The following is a 19,953-nucleotide window of genomic DNA, read 5'->3' as shown; positions in this document are numbered from 1 at the left end:
TCACTGCTAAAGCAGTGAATAAAACAAACTTAGGGAGGAGGCTTCTTATGTTAACATGCATGAAACCAAGGCTTTTACGGTTATAGAAGTAATCAAAAGAGCGCACCTGGGGAATAGGAGTGGAGCTAGGCACTGCAGGGCCTGGATTCACCTCTAAATTGCCAGAGGAACAGAGGAGTAGGATAAGGGTACGGCTAAAAGCCATGAGAATTGGACGTCTAGGACGTCCGGAACAAAGAGTAAAAGGAGCAGGTTTCTGTGGGCGATAAAATAGATTCAAGGTATAATGTACAGACAAAGGTATGGGTAGGATGTGAATACAGTGGAGGTAAACCTAGGCATTGAGTGATGATGAAAGAGATATTGTCTCTAGAAACATCATTGAAACCAGGTGATGTCATCGCATGTGTGGGTGGTGTAACTGAAGGGTTGGATAAGGTATAATGAGCAGCGCTAGAGGCTCTAAAGTGAAATAAGCTAATAAACACTAACCATTACAGCAATGGACAAGGCATATTGACATTAAGGAGAGGCATGCTTAGCCGAGTAATCCTAAGGGTCCAGTAAGTAGTGAGGTTGGTTGGGGTCACGGTGATTCAGACAGCTAGCCGAGCCATGGGTAGCAAGCTAGCAGAAGATGGTCTGTTTTTAGCCACCCCGTGCGTTTCCGTCGGTAGATTAGTGGGGTTCCGTGTGGTAGAGGGAACCAATCCAATTGTCAATATAGTTATAGTGGCCCAAGAAGATTATTCGACAGACCTGTTCAGATAGCAGCCGATATGCTCAAGACAGCTAACGATTAGCGGGCCGCAGTTAGCAGATGGGCGCTCAGGTTACGTCGCGATGGAGGGGCCAGTTGAATACCTGCCCGAGGGAGTTAATGTCGGTATTCCAGTTGTGAAGGCCCGGTGGGGCTCCGCATTGGCAGTAAAACAGTTCCGGATAGGTGATTGTAGCCCAGGAGTGGCTAATGGAACTTCAGCTGGCTAGCTCCAGGATAATTGGTGTTTGCTCCGGAATCGACGTTAGCCAATAGTCACTCGGATAGCAGCTAGTTAGCTGCCAGATCCAGGTGTAAATGTCCAGAGCTTGGGGTAGAAATCCGGGGATATGGAGAGAAAATAGGTCCGGTATGCTCTGGTCTGAGTCGCGTTGTACTAAACTGGCGATAGCTTTCCGAGCTAAAGGATAGCTGATGACCACTAGCCGTGGTTAGCTGAATACTAACGTGAGCTGGCTAACTTCTGGCATGATTCTGTTGTCGATTTCGAATGCGAGGTGAATAATACTTTTGGGGAAAAAAACAGATCCGCACCACATTTGGTGAGGCGGGTTGCAGGAGAGTGTTTTGAAGTTGAGTTTTTAGAAAAAATACACTGCTCAAAAAAATAAAGGGAACACTTAAACAACACAATGTAACTCCAAGTCAATCACACTTCTGTGAAATCAAACTGTCCACTTAGGAAGCAACACTGATTGACAATAAATTTCACATGCTGTTGTGCAAATGTAATAGACAAAAGGTGGAAATTATAGGCAATTAACTAGACACCCCCAATAAAGGAGTGATTCTGCAGGTGGTGACCACTTCTCAGTTCCTATGCTTCCTGGCTGATGTTCTGGTCACTTTTGAATGCTGGCGGTGCTCTCACTCTAGTGGTAGCATGAGACGGAGTCTACAACCCACACAAGTGGCTCCGGTAGTGCAGTTCATCCAGGATGGCACATCAATGCGAGCTGTGGCAAAAAGGTTTGCTGTGTCTGTCAGCGTAGTGTCCAGAGCATGGAGGCGCTACCAGGAGACAGGCCAGTACATCAGGAGACGTGGAGGAGGCCGTAGGAGGGCAACAACCCAGCAGCAGGACCGCTACCTCCGCCTTTGTGCAAGGAGGTGCACTACCAGAGCCCTGCAAAATGACCTCCAGCAGACTCCAGTTGTGTGGTTCCCACCGTGAAGGCTAGAGTAGGAGGTGTGGTGCTTTGCTGGTGACACTGTCAGTGATTTATTTACAATTCAAGGCACACTTAACCAGCATGGCTTCCACAGCATTCTGCAGCGATACGCCATCCTATCTGGTTCTGGGCATAGTGGGACTATCATTTGTTTTTCAACAGGCTGTACAGGGGCTATTTGACCAAGAAGGAGAGTGATTGAGTGCTGCATCAGTTGACCTGGCCTCCACAATCACCCAACCTCAGCCCAATTGAGATGTTTTGGGTTGAGTTGGACTGCAGAGTGAAGGAAAAGCAGCCAACAAGTACTCAGCATTTGTGGGAACTCCTTCAAGATTGTTGGAAAATAATTCCAGTTGAATCTGGTTGAGAGAATGCTAAAAGTGTGCAAAGCTGTCATCAAGGAAAAGGGTGGCTACTTTGAAGAATATAAAATAGATTTATTTAAGACTTTTTTTTGGTTAGTGCATGATTCCTTATGTGTTTCATAGCTTGATGTCTTCAATATTATTCTACAATGTAGAAAATAGTAAAAAAAAAAAAAAAAACTTGAATGAATAGGTGTCCAAACTTTTGACTGGTACTGTATCTAGAGAATCAAAAATTCCTAGAATGTCATGTTATGGACCTCCATTAATTTTGTTATAATATTTGAGCCATTGAGATAGCATTAGCCTTGGCACAATGTGTAGAATTACAGGAAATTTGCTTTAAAACATACGATTTTTGTCACTGCGGCCAAGAAGACAGCCTCTAAAACGGCAGCCTACTTCAAGTTTTTATACTGAATAAACAGAAGAATGGCGGTTCCCACAGTTTTTCACAATCATCAACCAACCTAACATATTCTTCCAGCCTGCACCATGCCCTCAAGGTGGGGATGTGCAACGATGCTCAAGCTTTCATGCTGCCATTTCAGAGATTGCAGTTAACTCTCACCCTGGGAGTGACAAAAGGTCAGGGGTTGTAATTCAACTCTCACCCTGCGATCGACCAACGGTCATGAGAGGGTAGTAGATAACAGGTTATTATTGTGGATAAATACCTTTTTTTTTTTTTTTTTTTTTTTAAGTCAGTCAGTAATTCATACACCCTCCTTTAATGGAAGATCAGTAATTCATTGGATCAGTCGTCGGTACTGTGTTTTATACTTTGTACTATACTCATTTATCAAACAAAAGCTAACCTGCGCCTTCCTGTCTCTCGCTCTGTGCAGCGCTGCGGTGGGAGTGGGTTTCTATGGCAACAGCGAGACCAACGATGGGGTGTACCAGCTGACATACTCCCTGTACAACACCAATCATACCCTGGGAGGGGTCGACAGCCTGGTGGGTAGCACTGCAGACTCAATACTATATTACCTCTACGTTTCCCATTACCTCTACCTTACCACTACATTACCATACACTACATGACCATACAGCTGATGACTCCCTGTACAACACTCACAGCCTGGTGTGATGGTCATAATGTCTGCAGTCACAGCCAGCCCCCTCCAACCCCACTGTGTGACGGTTATAATGTCTGCAGTCACAGCCAGGTCATGATCCAAGAAACTGTCTCTGTGTGCTGCTTCCAATGTACACTGTGGGAGGCTGATCCAACCAGACATTGTTCTCGTAGTTTGTACCCACATGAGTCCCACTGTGTTTGTTTTAGCTGCTAGGCATGGAGACCAAGTCCATCAGACACAATGACTGTTGATTGGTGACTGTTGACTGGTGACTTTATCCCTACCTATATATAAACATATCTACTCTACCCCAATTGCCTCATACACCTGCACATTGACTCGGTACTGGTACCCAGTGTATATAGCCAAGTTATCATTACTCATTGTGTATTTATTCCTTGTGTTTTCTTTCTCTCTGCATTGTTGGGAAGGGCCCATAAGTGAGCATTTCACTGTTAGTCTACACCTGTTTACAAAGAATCTGACAAATACAATTTAGATTTGATTTGAAAATGCCTCAAATGATTTTTTTATAGCTTTAGATTCTACAATTATACTGCTGAAAATTGCCCTCTCTTCTCACCCCCCCCCCCCATCCCCCGGGTGACTGTCTAACTCTCCATGAACAAAGAACCATCCTCCTTCTGTCTCCCTTCATGTGCCCACTACTTTACACTGAGGCCTTTCCTGACTTTCTATCTCGGTTTCCTCTTTAAGTGCTAAGAAGCACTGATGATGACACAGAGAGAATCCAGATTTATTTCCCATTCTCTCCGGGGTGTTTTAGTCACTCAGATAATAAGGCTCAGGACTCTACAGGAAGTTTCGGCAGTGGGATTTCCGTTCTATTTTCTCTCAGTGCTAAGAAGGATCTGGCCTTGTTTAAACCCAGCCATTTTATAGGCAGTGAATGTTAAATTCATAAATGTTGGGATGTACTGTATGTCCCTTGGGATGTGCAGACCTTAATGGTTGAACATATAGCCAGATTTCCTTTATCCTGTATTAGATTAAATATTCTGGTTGAGCTGACGCTTTGTCTCCCCAATTTCATGATATCCAATTGGCGAAGGTGGAGAGACATGCGCCCCCCGAAACACGACCCTGCAAAGCTTCTTGACACTGCTCGCTTAACCCGGAAGCTATCTACACCACTGTGTCCACACCGTCCAACTGGTGACCGAAGTCAGCTTGCAGGCGCCTGGCCTGCCACGAGTGCCTTAGACCGCTGCGTCACACTGGAGGCCTGAGCAGATGCTTTTATCCATTAAGAACACCTGCTCTGGGCCTCCCTAGTGGCACAGCGGTTTAAGGCACTGCATCACAGTGCTTGAGGCATCACTACAGACCCAGGTTCTATCCCAGGCTGTGTCACAACCGGCCGTGACCAGGAATCCCATAGGGCGGCGCACAATTGTCCCAGCCTCGTCCACGTTGGGGGAGGGTCTGGCCGGGGGGGACTTTACTTAACTCATTGCGCTCTAGCGACTCCTTGTGCTGGACCGGACACCTGCAGGCTGATTTTGGTTGAACGGTGTTTCCTCCGACACTTCCGGGTTAAGCAGGTAGGTGTTAAGAAGCGTGATTTTGGATGGTTGTGTTTCGGAGGACGCATGACTCGACCTTCGATTCTCCCGAGCCCATTGGAGATTTCAGCGATGAGACAAGATCGCAATTGTGTATCATGAAATTGGAGAGAAAACGGGGGTAAAATCCCGCAAAAAAAGACTGACCAGGTGAAAGCTATGGTCCCTTATTGATGTCACTTGTTAAATCCACTTCAATCAGCATAGATTAAGGGGAGGAGTCTCGTTAATTAAGGATTTCTAAGCCTTGAGACAATTGATACATGGATTGTGTATGTGTGCCATTCAGAGGGTGAATGTGCAAGACAAAATATTTATGTGCCTTTGAACGGGGTATGGTAGTGTCATGACATGGGCCTTTCTGGGTATAGATCATGGCTTCCCACTCTCTCCTACACCTAGGTTCTGTTATCTCAGGTTGTAAATTCCTGGCGGAGACTCTCTCCCCCTGGCCATGCAGAAAGAGAGACACAGAGAGAACAAAGGATTTCACATGGCAAACTCCTAAATCCCCAAAATGAGAATATGAAACAAAATGTCCGCTTGTGAGAAGGTGGGAATGGTCTGTGGACACATTCATTTGGTGACCTCAGAAAGGACAGGAAACACACACAACTATATCTCAATGTGTACAATTCTCAATTATGAAGTTTGCATCTAATTATTGTATAAAATGAATGAGTAAGGATGAAACTATTTGTGAAATTATGTAATATGATGTTAAACCTTTAATGTGAGAATTGTATTCCCTTAAGTTTAACTAAGTCATTGGCCCGCCCCATGAGCACAGACGTGATCAGGCTTCATAGAACCGCCTTATCTATTGTTACAAATCAAAAACCCTCCTGAGGAAACCCTCTTCAGACCACACATACCTCGGGGTCAGCTGAGGTGGCACAGGTTTGAGTACCAAGACTGAGCAAACTCACAGCGTGAACTGTGATTGCGAATAGTTATTGAATTCCTAACCATACCACGTGGAGCATTGGCTACACGGTTGGAAATGGTTAAACTGTGAGACTATCGATCCCGACAGAATAAGAGCAAATCTTAGATACTAATTACTAGTCTGCAGCTAGAAATTATATGAACTTAGTATGCTATTACCGACAACAGCTGAAACATCTGTTCTATGAGAACTCTGAAGTATCCATTCTAACCACCAAAGACTGATCTTCAGAAAGAGATGCGGATGAACTGATTCTCCACCAGACGGACTGACAGTCCAACAGAGATCACGACCACACCTGGGCGTAAATATATATTGATTGCAATTATTCCCGAATGAGTGAGCGTTCATGTGCAAAGGATTAGCATTTAAATTAATATAATTATCAACTGTGTGTAGTGATCCTTTGTCTTTCTCTCTCTCGGTCCACACCCACTTCTCTTTGTCCACCAAGCCGTCATATCGGCTTAGCCCACTAGGGAATCTTCCTTATCATTTGTTAGTAACATATCTACTGTTTGTTGGTGCATTTCTGTGATTATTTAGTTGGTTAGTTAGTAAATAAATGATTAAGACAATTGTTGTATGGATGATTCATAGTAAAGGCTGGGTTTGTGCAGATAACCAACAATTTATGACGTGTGGAATGAAACTAACGTGAGGTAAATAATAATTAGTTGATTGATCAGACTAATTTCTTCAGATATGAAAATATCTGAAGTTATATTCGGAAAATTATAACTTTATAATCTGAAGATTTTCCTTGGTGCCCCGACTTCCTAGTTAATTACATTTACATGATTAGTTTAATCACGTAATAATAATTAGAGAATTGATTTGATAAAACTCAATATTAGGAAGGTGTTCAGTGTAGCCTATGCAGGAATCAAATCCTGCTTCAACCCATTATAGATTGAGCCATGGGAACCACCAAGCTTCTGCTCTCTGACCAATATGCCACACTCTCCTGGAGGCTGGATTGATAAAGTAGCCTCTGGCTTATTTTTATTTTTATTTGATTTTATTTTACCGTTATTTTACCAGGTAAGTTGACTGAGAACACGTTCTCATTTGCAGCAACGACCTGGGGAATAGTTACAGGGGAGAGGAGGGGGATGAATGAGCCAATTGTAAACTGGGGATTATTAGGTGACCATGATGGTTTGAGGGCCAGATTGGGAATTTAGCCAGGACACCAGGGTTAACACCCCTACTCTTACGATAAGTGCCATGGGATCTTTAATGACCTCAGAGAGTCAGGACACCCGTTTAACGTCCCATCCGAAAGACGGCACCCTACACAGGGCAGTGTCCCCAATCACTGCCCTGGGGCATTGGGATATTTTTTTTTTAGACCAGAGGAAAGAGTGCCTCCTACTGGCCTTCCAACACCACTTCCAGCAACATCTGGTCTCCCATCCAGGGACTGACCAGGACCAACCCTGCTTAGCTTCAGAAGCAAGCCAGCAGTGGTATGCAGGGTGGTATGCTGCTGGCTACCTTATTATGAAATCACCATCATATAACCCACTATCCTGCCTCCTTGTCACTTCTCTCAGCAGTGAGGCAGGAAGTGCATCATCATCGTCAGAGAGACAGACGTAGAGACTCCAGATGACTTCTATGTTCGCTGTTGAAGAGCAGGAATGAACTCCCCATCTGTGGTAATGGAATGGATTAGTGTTTCTGTAGCTTACTCTGTGTCATAGCTGTTACCTACACAGCTGGGCCCGAAAACAGACAGTCGGTTTACCTGACACAGATTAAGCCTAGTCCAAGACTAAGATGCACTTTTAATGGAGATTGAGCCCAAAGCATGTAGAACCAATATAGCCTAGTTCCTATCTGAGCTGTTAAATAGTTGTGGTCCTCCGATGGTACAAAGGCCTTACTGTGTCTTATAGACAGACGACAGTCTCCACAATCAGACTCCACACACACACTCTACAACCCACACACACGTTTTGTTCTTCTATCCTATTTTCATTCAAAATCCTATTTGCCCTAACTCCTGAACCTAACCACTACCCCCTTTCCCTAATTCAAACCCTAATTGTAACACTAAACCTAACCTCAAAATAGCCTTTATCCTCATGGGGATGTGGGAAATGTCACCATGAGGGAGAATTTTCCTTCTTTCACTATCCTTGTGGGTACTTTTGGTGTTTTTTTTTTTTTTGTCCCCACAATCATCCGTGAACCCAGCAAACAAAGACCTTTGATGAGGACCAATGGCCGGGTATCCTGATGTGCTGCTTCGGTGTTAGTCCTCTTTCTGATAATAATGGCTGCTTTGGCTTCTGCCCACTCCTCCTCTGCCACTCCACACTCCTCAGAAGTGGAGCAGATATCTTAGACTAGGAGGTGATGGAAATGTATTATTTTTGTCTTCTATTTTTAACCTTTGTTTTATCAGGTAAGTTGACTGAGAACATTCTTATTTACAGCAATGATCTGGGAAATAGTTACAGGGGAGAGACGGGATGAATGAACCAATTGAAAGCTGGGGATGATTAGGTGGCCATGATAGTATGAGGGCCAGACTTGGAAACACTTAATAGTCACCATCATTGGAAGTTGACTTCATAGTTACAGTCAATGGCTGCTTTTTTACCACAGTCACATCACTTTTCCCAGCTTGTTTGAGTTAGTTCATTAGTTCTGGACCATATGGTTGTGTAGCTGTCTGCCCCACATGCTGAAAACCCTGACTGGGAATCTGAATTAACAATCAGACACACAGTTAGAAGACATTCGTTTCAGGAGGAGAAGACAGAAAAACAGTCTGCTCTTCATACCGTTAAGGGAATAATGGGAATTTGGAATGCTTGTATAATCTCTAACTGATATCCCATATGAACTCCGCAGACATTCTATAAATAAATAGTTTTCTTCTTTGCTGAGTCTTGGAGGAAGGAGATGGTGAATGAAAAGAGGTTTTGGCATCCAATAGTCAGAGCTCTAGCCTGGTCCCAGATCTGTTTGTGTTGTCCTGCCAATTACCATACGAGTTGGAAAGACAGCACAAACAAATGTGGGACCAGGCTATCAGAGCTCTGCCTGTGTGGGTCAGTCAGAGAGAAAGGTTCTGTCTAGCCCTGGTTGGGACCTTACCAGTGACATAACTGTAAACATATTTCCCTCAACCAAACACGCTCTCATCATAATAGGCTTTGTCTGGAAACTATAGAGTTGAAAGATTAGTTATTTGACTCTGTGTGGTGAAAGAAGGATTTACTTGAACTATTTAGAACGTAAGCAACCATGTTCAAATTATCAAGCTCTTGGAGAGAGAATGTTTGATAATTGTTGAGGGGAAGGAAGAAGGGTTTTGTTTGGGATGGAGTTGACAAGCCAGTGATAAACTGCCTGGTTGGAGGTCTCTGTGCGTCCCAAATGGCACCCTAGCCCCTAAATAGTGCACAAATAGTACTGCACAATAGGGATCTGCTCAAAAGTAGTGCACTATGTAGGGAATAGGGTGCCATTTTGGATGCAGATTTGTGTGGGATGGCTGGTGACTGACTGACAGAGCTGTTGACTGAGAGCTGGACATGGGTCTGGATCTGGGCCTATAGACTCCTAGGTTTGGCTCCTGTCCCAGACAAGGGATTTCAGGAGGGCATCCCCACTGGCTGCTACAGCCTTGGCATCCTTACCCATGCTGTGCTGCGTCTAGAACACGGACATCAGGATGGTACTATAAAGCATCAGAGACCTAAGAAGTAGATATTCTACCCTACAGTATCTGCAGATCGAACAGTAAGGTTAAGGGTTATCTTAAGGTAATGTGATATGAAGTGGTTAAGTTTAGGGTAAAGGTCTGGATATGAAAGTGCATAGTTGTTGTGTTAGACTTGGAGGAGTAAGAACACAGATGTAAAAGGACTAATGAGCAACACTGACTTCCCTGTTCAGACATGGGCGTTGCAGTGTGTTTTCAGTGAAGCTGCTAGCATCAGGCAAAAGGTTGCTTATTTTTGCTAAGCCACTTTCTCTTTCCTTCCTCTCCTCCACTCCCTTTCAATGTCTTATGCCAGGTATTCCCAAACTGGGGTACGCCAAATAAAAATGTGATACACGATGCACATTAAAAAATTACATTTTTTTGAAACAGTACATTTATATTTTCCAATGGGGCTATACAGTTGTGTGAGGTTGTTTTCTAGCCTCATTTCACTGACAAAAATAAATTTAAACCATCTAGTGTTCAGCGAAATAACAACAAAATGTCAAATAATTAACATCCAATCAAATTAACCGTTACTCTCTCGCGGGAATTCCACTAACGGTCCGTATGTAACCAAACGTAGCTGCTGCTCATTCCCTTACCTGGGAAAACAACGGACAGGGACGTTGGACCATCCGAAGAGGCGCAAGTATGATGAGATCTACATTGATTTGGGGTTCACTTATATTGGGAGTAGTTTCCTCAGCCACAGGGTGTTAAATTTGCAAAAGTATCTCACAACTTGATGAAACCTTCACTCTTGCGCAGACATTTTGAAACAAAACATGGCATTTTGAAAAATACGCCACGGGAGTTTTTTGAGCGAGAATTAAGTTGACTTTTGAGTAGTAAGATATGTATAAAAGCAACAGATACCATTAATAAGAAGGGGCTAGAAGCCTCTTATATGGTGAGCTACCAAGTGGCTCGGACAGGCAAGCCCCTTACTATTGTGGAGGACTTAATACTTCCTGCTGTCACGGATATGGCTGGGACAATGCTGGTGGAGAAGGCCAAAAATCTAAATAGGCAATGTCTTCATCAAACAACACTGTTTCTCGACGTATCAGTGCCATGGCAGGAGATGTTTTGAAACAATTACTGCTTCGCATACAAGCCAGTGAATTATATGCCTTACAGCTGGATGATTCAACAGACGTGGCGGGCCTGGCACAGCTCCTGGTATATGTCCGTTACGTTTATGGGGGGGGGGGTCAATTAAGGAAGACATCCTCTTCTGAAAACCACTGGAAACCAGGACAACAGGAGAGGATATTCTTAAAGTACTGGACAGCTTTGTGACAGCAATTGGACTTTGGTGGTCAAGATGTGTTGGTATCTGTACTGATGGTGCAAACAGGGAGACATAGTGAAGGGGTAACACACGTGCAAGCAATTGCTCCCGACGCCACTTGGGTACACTGTAGCATCCACAAGAGGCTCTTGCTGCCAAGGGAATGCCCGACAGCTTGAAAGATGTTTTGGACACTACAATGACAATGGTCAACTTTGTTAAAGCAAGGCCTGTGAACTCTTGTGTATTTTCTGCACTGCAATGATATGGGCAGCGACCATCTAACGCTTTTACAACATAGAGAAGTGTGCTGGTTATCAAGGTGTAAAGTATTGACAAGTTTTTTTTAAATTGAGAGACAAGCTTAAAGTTTTATTTACTGACCATAATTTTCACTTGTCTGGGTGATGTTTTTTCTCTCGCCTGAATGATCTGAATCTAGGATTACAGGGACTCTCGCAACTATATTCAATGTGTGGGACAAAATTGAGGCAATGATTAAGAAGGTGGAGCTCTTCTCTGTCTGCATTAACAAGGACAACACACAGGTCTTTCCATCATTGTATGAATTTCTGTGTGCAAAGAACTCAAGTTTACGGACAATGTCAAATGTGATATCGCAAAGCACCTGAGTGAGTTGGGTGCGCAATTACGCAGGTACTTTCCCGACGCAGACGAGACAAACAACTGGATTCATTATCCCTTTCATGCCCTGCCTCCAGTCCACTTACCGATATCTGAACAAGAGAGCCTCATTGAAATTGCAACAAGCGGTTCTGTGAAAATTGAATTTAATCAGAAGCCACTGCCAGATTTCTGGATTGGGCTGCGCTCAGAGTATCCTGCCTTGGAAAATCGCGCTGTTTAGACACTGATGCCCTTTGCAACCATGTACCTATGTGAGAGTGGATTCTCTGTCCTCAGTAGCATAAAAACTAAATACAGGCACAGACTGTGTGTGGGAAATTATTTAAGACTGAGACTTTGCAATACAACCCAACATTGCAGAGTTATGTGCATCCTTTCAAGCACACACTTCTCATTAACCTGTGGTGAGTTATTCACAATTTTCGATGAACAAATAAGGTTTTATATATACGATGGTTAAATACAGAGCAAAATTATTGATTATTTTTATATTATTATTTGTGACCTTGTCCTTTTAAGAGCTCTTTGTCACTTCCCACGAGCCGGGTTGTGACAACTCATACTCATTCTTATGTTTAATAAATGCATCTGTGGCAGGCTTACAATGAAGGCAAAAACAACATTTGAGAGTGCGCTAACCTTGGTGCTAGAGGGGGTACACAGCTGGAGGTTGAATGTTTGAAGGGGTACGGGACTATAAAAAGTTTGGGAACCACTGTCTTATGCCATCTGGGCTGTTTGTGAAATTCAGACCTTCAAATGCTTTCAAATCGTTTCCCACAATATCCATCATAGACAACCATTCTGTGCACTACTCTCCTAACCACCTTTCTATGTCTGTCAATCATCTTCTCAATGGCATTGTCACGATCGTGTGGCGGATTGACGGACCAAAACGCAGCTTTTGGAAAGTAAGCCATCTTCTTTTATTTAAACGAACGAAGATGAACATGAAACGAAAAAACACTATACAAAACAACAAACGACCGTGAAGCTAAATAACGTTGTGCACATACACACACAGGCTACAAACGTTCTACATAGACAATTACCCACAACCAATGAGAGCCTATGGCTACCCTAAATAAGGCTCCCAATCAGAGACAACCGAAATCAGCTGTCTCTAATTGGGAACTCATTCAGGTAACCATAGACTCTCCTAGACCACTAAACATACATAGACAACACTAGACACATTTACTCCACACAAACCCATATACTATACAACAACCCCTTTACCATAAAAAACACCCAAAAACAACAAAACACAAACATTCCCCATGTCACACCCTGACCTAACTAAAATAATAAAGAAAACAAAGAATAATAAGGCCAGGGCGTGACAGGCATACAGTATATTCTGTCACTTTCATGTTCTCTTTTCCTCCGAACCCAACAAACCAAAATGTCTCTTAACCCTTCTCTCAAGACATAATATACACTGCTCAAAAAAATAAAGGGAACACTTAAACAACACAATGTAACTCCAAGTCAATCACACTTCTGTGAAATCAAACTGTCCACTTAGGAAGCAACACTGATTGACAATAAATTTCACATGCTGTTGTGCAAATGGAATAGACAAAAGGTGGTAATTATAGGCAATATGCAAGACACCCCCCAATAAAGGAGTGATTCTGCAGGTGGTGACCACAGACCACTTCTCAGTTCCTATGCTTCCTGGCTGATGTTTTGGTCACTTTTGAATGCTGGCGGTGCTCTCACTCTAGTGGTAGCATGAGACAGTCTACAACCCACACAAGTGGCTCAGGTAGTGCAGTTCATCCAGGATGGCACATCAATGCGAGCTGTGGCAAAAAGGTTTGCTGTGTCTGTCAGCGTAGTGTCCAGAGCATGGAGGTGCTACCAGGAGACAGGCCAGTACATCAGGAGACGTGGAGGAGGCCGTAGGAGGGCAACAACCCAGCAGCAGGACCGCTACCTCTGCCTTTGTACAAGGAGGTGCACTGCCAGAGCCCTGCAAAATGACCTCCAGCAGACCACAAATGTGCATGTGTCAGCATATGGTCTCACAAGGGGCCTGAGGATCTCATCTCGGTACCTAATGGCAGTCAGGCTACCTCTGGCGAGCCCATGGAGGGCTGTGCGGCTCCACAAAGAAATGCCACCCCACACCATGACTGACCCATCGCCAAACCGGTCATGCTGGAGGATGTTGCAGGCAGCAGAACGTTCTCCACGGCGTCTCCAGACTCTGTCACGTCTGTCACATGTGCTCATGTACTCAGTGTGAACCTGCTTTCATCTGTGAAGAGCACAAGGCGCCAGTGGCGAATTTGCCAATTTTGGTGTTCTCTGGCAAATGCGAAACGTCCTGCACGGTGTTGGGCTGTAAGCACAACCCCCACCTGTGGACGTCGGGCCCTCATACCACCCTCATGGAGTCTGTTTCTGACCGTTTGAGCAGACACATGCACATTTGTGGCCTGCTGGAGGTCATTTTGCATGGCGCTGGCAGTGCACCTCCTTGCACTAATGCGGAGGTAGCGGTCCTGCTGCTGGGTTGTTGCCCTCCTACGGCCTCCTCCACGTCTCCTGATGTACTGGCCTGTCTCCTGGTAGCGCCTGCATGCTCTGGACACTACGCTGACAGACACAGCAAACCTTTTTGCCACAGTTCGCATTGATGTGCCATCCTGGATGAACTGCACTACCTGAGCCACTTGTGTGGGTTGTAGACTCCGTCTCATGCTACCACTAGAGTGAGAGCACCGCCAGCATTCAAAAGTGACCAAAACATCAGCCAGGAAGCATAGGAACTGAGAAGTGGTCTGTGGTCACCACCTGCAGAATCACTCCTGTTTTGGGGGGTGTCTTGCAAATTGCCTATAATTTCTACCTTTTGTCTATTCCATTTGCACAACAGCATGTGAAATTTATTGTCAATCAGTGTTGCTTCCTAAGTGGACAGTTTGATTTCACAGAAGTGTGATTGACTTGGAGTTACAGTGTGTTGTTTAAGTGTTCCCTTTATTTTTTTGAGCAGTGTATATTTTGGGGTGTAAAACATCAGCTGTGGTTACCATCACATTAAACTGGTAAAAAAAGTGGAATATATTCATGAAGAGGTTTTCAAGATTTTATTACCCAAAATTAACCAGCGGAGAAGGAATCTATCTTCGGGAGACAGAACGGCTACAGCACTTTAGAGCCATGTTTCATTTCACCCCTGACCTCATCCATTCTGAGCTCATCCATTCTGAGCTCATCCATTCAAACCCTCCTCTCCTCCTCACCATTGAGCTGAGACAATCAGTTTGAGTAAGAGCCCGGTGTCGTGTCTTTGCTATGGATTAAGTGTTATATGACATGCTATTTTATCAAATAAATTCTCTGTAATTAATATTGCCTGATTAAACTAATCATGTACATGTAATTAACTAGGAAGTCGGAGCACCACGGAAAAATATTTATATAGCTGTTGTCTTCTGAATAAATTCTTAAAGACCTGGTAATCTTTTATATCAATAGCAGTCAATTAGCAATCGTCACCTTATTCAGTCTCATCTGAACGTTGTAAAATTCTTGGTTATCTTCACAAACCCATGCTAACAAGTTGAATCATCAATACAACATTTTGTTTAATTATTTATTTACTAAATACCTAAATAATCACACAGAATTACATATACACAGGATGGATCATACATTGATTAATAATTATGTCATACAAGTAAACGTCCCTAGTGGACGGAACCGATATGATGGCTGGTTAAACAAAGAAAGGGAGTTGGGTTTGAATGAAAGCACGGGAAGAATGAGGAACAAAAGGATCGGGTCTCTATCAGACCTTATAAAGCTAGGCTATCGGAAATACAGAATCTTATGCATTCTAAATAACTGCCCATTTGGAAAAGGAAAATGCAATAAATATTTACTCTGGGTTGCCCAGCAGAGATCTCCCTTGTCCTTTGAGGAATAGGTATTGTGGTAGAACGGATACGTTGTAGTACCATCGTCGTGTGGTTGAACGAATACTTTGTGTACCCTGTCCTTCTAAAGAGATTGTCCGTCCTTTCCTAGCCCAAGTTTACAGCTGCTGCTGCTAACTCGATGTCTAGGATGTATCACTTCTTTAGTGAATAAGAGTTCAAAGTTCATATCAAGTTGCCATGCTATAAGCTCATGCTATACTCTGGCTGGTATAGTCACATTCATCCTTCCAGCGTGGCGATCATCACCTCCACATTGAAATTCGCCCCCTTAAGCGTATGGACATCAGTCCTCATGTCATCGGGAACACAATGTTAATTTCGTTAGGTTGTAGTCATTCAACCATTCGCAACCAGAGCTCACGCTGAGGTTGGCTTAGTTCTGTAGTTGATATTAGCCCTTTTAAACATATGAACAGCAGTCCTCACGTCATCGAGAACACAAGAGGTTGACTTTTGTCAATGGCCTTTTGTGGTGGGGGAGAGAAGGGCCTGCTTCATATTTCACAACAAATGCCTGTTCACTTGGGCAGGGCCACTGAGTGAGCATAGTTCACTTATTAAAACAATTCTCTCATTTAGAAGCTAAAATTACATTCAATCTTTTCACAGTTTCATATTTAAACATTTAAATTGCACAACAATTATATATGAATCTGGTAACTAGAATGTTTAGACTTTCCAAGATACAGTTTGTCGTCTTATCATCAGTAATAATGTCTCAGATGACAACTGATCTGACATCATATTCTTTAAGTACCAACGGATACTTCCAACTGGTTGGATTACCTAAAGATTGTTCTTCCCCAACCTTTTGATGTTACAATACTCTCTCCGTGTTAACAAAAGGGCTTCCCAAGAGTCCATTCTGTAGAGTGGAGAGAAAAATGGGGACAGGTATTTATGGGGGGGGCATAAACCTTGCCAACAGGGCAACGTCATGACACAGGAAAATAAGAATTATGCATCTTGTATCTCAAACTAGATCTCAAGCTGAAATATAATAATACCGCCATAGTACAGTGGCTAAAGTGATGATCCACATGGTACTGTCCTAATCAGTGTACAGTAGGCCACATGGTACTGTCCTAATCAGTGTACAGTAGGTCACATGGTACTGTTCTGATCAGTGTACAGTAGGCCTCATGGTACTGTCCTAATCAGTGTACAGTAGGCCTCATGGTACTGTCCTAATCAGTGTACAGTAGGCCTCATGGTACTGTCCTAATCAGTGTACAGTAGGCCTCATGGTACTGTCCTAATCAGTGTACAGTAGGCCTCATGGTACTGTCCTGATCAGTGTACAGTAGGTCTCATGGTACTGTCCTGATCAGTGTACAGTAGGCCTCATGGTACTGTCCTGATCAGTGTACAGTAGGCCTCATGGTACTGTCCTAATCAGTGTACAGTAGGCCTCATGGTACTGTCCTAATCAGTGTACAGTAGGCCTCATGGTACTGTCCTGATCAGTGTACAGTAGGTCTCATGGTACTGTCCTGATCAGTGTACAGTAGGCCTCATGGTACTGTCCTGATCAGTGTACAGTAGGCCTCATGGTACTGTCCTAACCAGTGTAGCATAATGTATTTGTTCTGTACCGGCCAATGTCACCTTAACTCCCTGAACCAACCTTCTGACCAGCTTTATCTTCTTCCCGTGGGTACTCTTCTCTTTCGCTTTCTTTTTTCTCTCTTTCTCTCTCTTTCTTTCCTTTCTATCTTTCCCTCCTTTATCCTTCTCTTACTTTCTTTCCTTCTTTTACTCTCACACACTCTATTTATTTCTGTCTCTCTCTCCCTTTCTGTCTCTCTCTCAATCTTAATTCCCTTAATTTCTTAATTCCTCTCGTTCTTTCTCTCTACCCCCCCATAGCCAAAGGCAGTAGTGAGTGAGGACTCCACACACAGTGAATACCAAACTACCTCATTACTTCCACCCAGCAGTCCCCCAGAACCAAACGACAGCGCTGTCCCCTCCTCCACAAACACAAGCAATATGAGTGGTCGGTACTCCCACTGAATGCCAAGTACCTAGGGCTGAATGGAAGCATTTATTGCCCTTTTTAATGATCAAATACCAGGATGTCGCTGTCTCTGAAAAGCCTTTCCCAGTCAACAACCCTGGAAGCATGTTGTAATTAAGTGGGGAGTGAAGTGGTAGTGTAATCATGCTCCACATTTGGGCTGTGTCCCAACTGGCACCAGATGTGTGCTACTTTACATAAATAGTCAGAAATAGTGGTCTATATAGGAAATAGGGTGCCATTTTGGATGCAGTCTTGGTACCCCTTTAATCTTATGTGTGTTTGGCCAATTTGGTGTAAATAAAAGTGTTACAGAAAAATGTGAGTAGCAGGAAGTTTATAATTCTCTTGGTTGTTTATGTGTGTTTCAAGGAGGGTGCTGTCCTGGTTGCTAGACCTCATTTGCAGCAGTATGATTACGCATGATTGTGCTGTGTTTTTGCCCATTGAAGGCCATTCAAAAATCCTATAAAAGTTACAAAACTACAAGGCTACTTCCTGGAAAATGCTGTGTCACTTACATAGTGTATTAGACCTCTAGAACTGAGAACTTCATTGTCAAGCCTGCCCTGTAATATTCACATAAATCCCCTATGGGTCCTGGTCAAAAGTAGTGCACTAAATAGAGAATAGGGTGTCATTTGGGACAGACCTTAACTCTTGCTAATCATATGTAAATGAACTGAGTATTCTGTGTGTACTGACACCTTTCTTCCTCTCCCCCTCTTCTCCTCTCCTCTTTCCTCTCCCTCTCTTCCTCCTCTCTCCCTTTCCTCTGCCTCTCTTCCTCCTCTCCTCTCTTCCTCCTCTCCCCCTTTTCTCTTCTCCTCTCCCCCTCTTCGCCTATCCCCTTCTTCTCCTCTCCCCCTTTCCTCCTCTCCATCTCTCCTCCTCCTCCAGGTGACGGGCACCATGGGTAGCATGGAGAGTGGTCTGAAGCAGCACCTGGCGAGGTTGGATGAGATCTTCGCCACGCGGGGAGACTACGTACAGACCCTGCACTTCATGCAGCAGATGGCTGACAACGTCATCAAACAGCTGTTGGGCCTGCCTGACTGGGACATGACTAAAGTAGATTTGGCCGCTATCGCAGACCAGATCACATACATAGAGTACTACAGGTATAGATAACCAGACCACATACGTAGAGTACTACAGGTATAGATAACCAGACCAGACCACATATGTAGAGTACTACAGGTATAGATAACCAGACCACATGCGTAGAGTACTACAGGTATAGATAACCAGACCAGACCACATATGTAGAGTACTACAGGTATAGATAACCAGACCACATGCGTAGAGTACTACATGTATAGATAACCAGACCAGACCACATACGTAGAGTACTACATGTATAGATAACCAGACCAGACCACATACGCAGAGTACTACATGTATAGATAACCAGACCAGACCACATACGTAGAGTACTACATGTATAGATAACCAGACCAGACCACATACGTAGAGTACTACATGTATAGATAACCAGACCAGACCACATACGTAGAGTACTACAGGTATAGATAACCAGACCACATACGTAGAGTACTACATGTATAGATAACCAGACCACATACGTAGAGTACTACATGTATAGATAACCAGACCACATACGTAGAGTACTACAGGTATAGATAACCAGACCAGACCACATACGTAGAGTACTGCAGGTATAGATAACCAGACCAGACCACATACGTAGAGTACTGCAGGTATAGATAACCAGACCAGACCACATACGTAGAGTACTGCAGGTATAGATAACCAGACCAGACCACATACGTAGAGTACTACAGGTATAGATAACCAGACCAGACCACATACGTAGAGTACTACAGGTATAGATAACCAGACCACATACGTAGAGTACTACAGGTATAGATAACCAGACCACATACGTAGAGTACTACATGTATAGATAACCAGACCACATACGTAGAGTACTACATGTATAGATAACCAGACCACATACGTAGAGTACTACATGTATAGATAACCAGACCACATACGTAGAGTACTACATGTATAGATAACCAGACCACATACGTAGAGTACTACATGTATAGATAACCAGACCACATACGTAGAGTAATACATGTATAGATAACCAGACCACATACGTAGAGTAATACATGTATAGATAACCAGACCACATACGTAGAGTAATACATGTATAGATAACCAGACCAGACCACATACGTAGAGTACTACATGTATAGATAACCAGACCAGACCACATACGTAGAGTACTACATGTATAGATAACCAGACCAGACCACATACGTAGAGTACTACATGTATAGATAACCAGACCAGACCACATACGTAGAGTACTACATGTATAGATAACCAGAC

At 43.6% G+C, this 19,953-nt stretch overlaps 1 protein-coding gene across 3 annotated transcripts in view; it reads left to right on the top strand.

Moving 5' to 3' along the window:
• Nucleotides 1–19,953, top strand: part of LOC129862370 (protein tweety homolog 2-like) — a 100,254-nt gene that overhangs the window by 43,513 nt on the left and 36,788 nt on the right. For all 3 annotated transcript variants that reach the window (XM_055933948.1, XM_055933959.1, XM_055933938.1), the window contains exons 3-4: nucleotides 3,170–3,281; nucleotides 18,490–18,710. In XM_055933948.1, coding sequence (XP_055789923.1) covers nucleotides 3,170–3,281; nucleotides 18,490–18,710 — 333 coding nt within the window. The remainder of the gene's footprint in view (nucleotides 1–3,169; nucleotides 3,282–18,489; nucleotides 18,711–19,953) is intronic.

Source organism: Salvelinus fontinalis, chromosome 1, assembly GCF_029448725.1.
Source record: "Salvelinus fontinalis isolate EN_2023a chromosome 1, ASM2944872v1, whole genome shotgun sequence".
NCBI lineage: Eukaryota > Metazoa > Chordata > Actinopteri > Salmoniformes > Salmonidae > Salvelinus > Salvelinus fontinalis.
The sequence above is the reverse complement of the archived record's forward strand: the minus strand, read 5'-3'. Positions and strand labels throughout refer to the sequence as shown.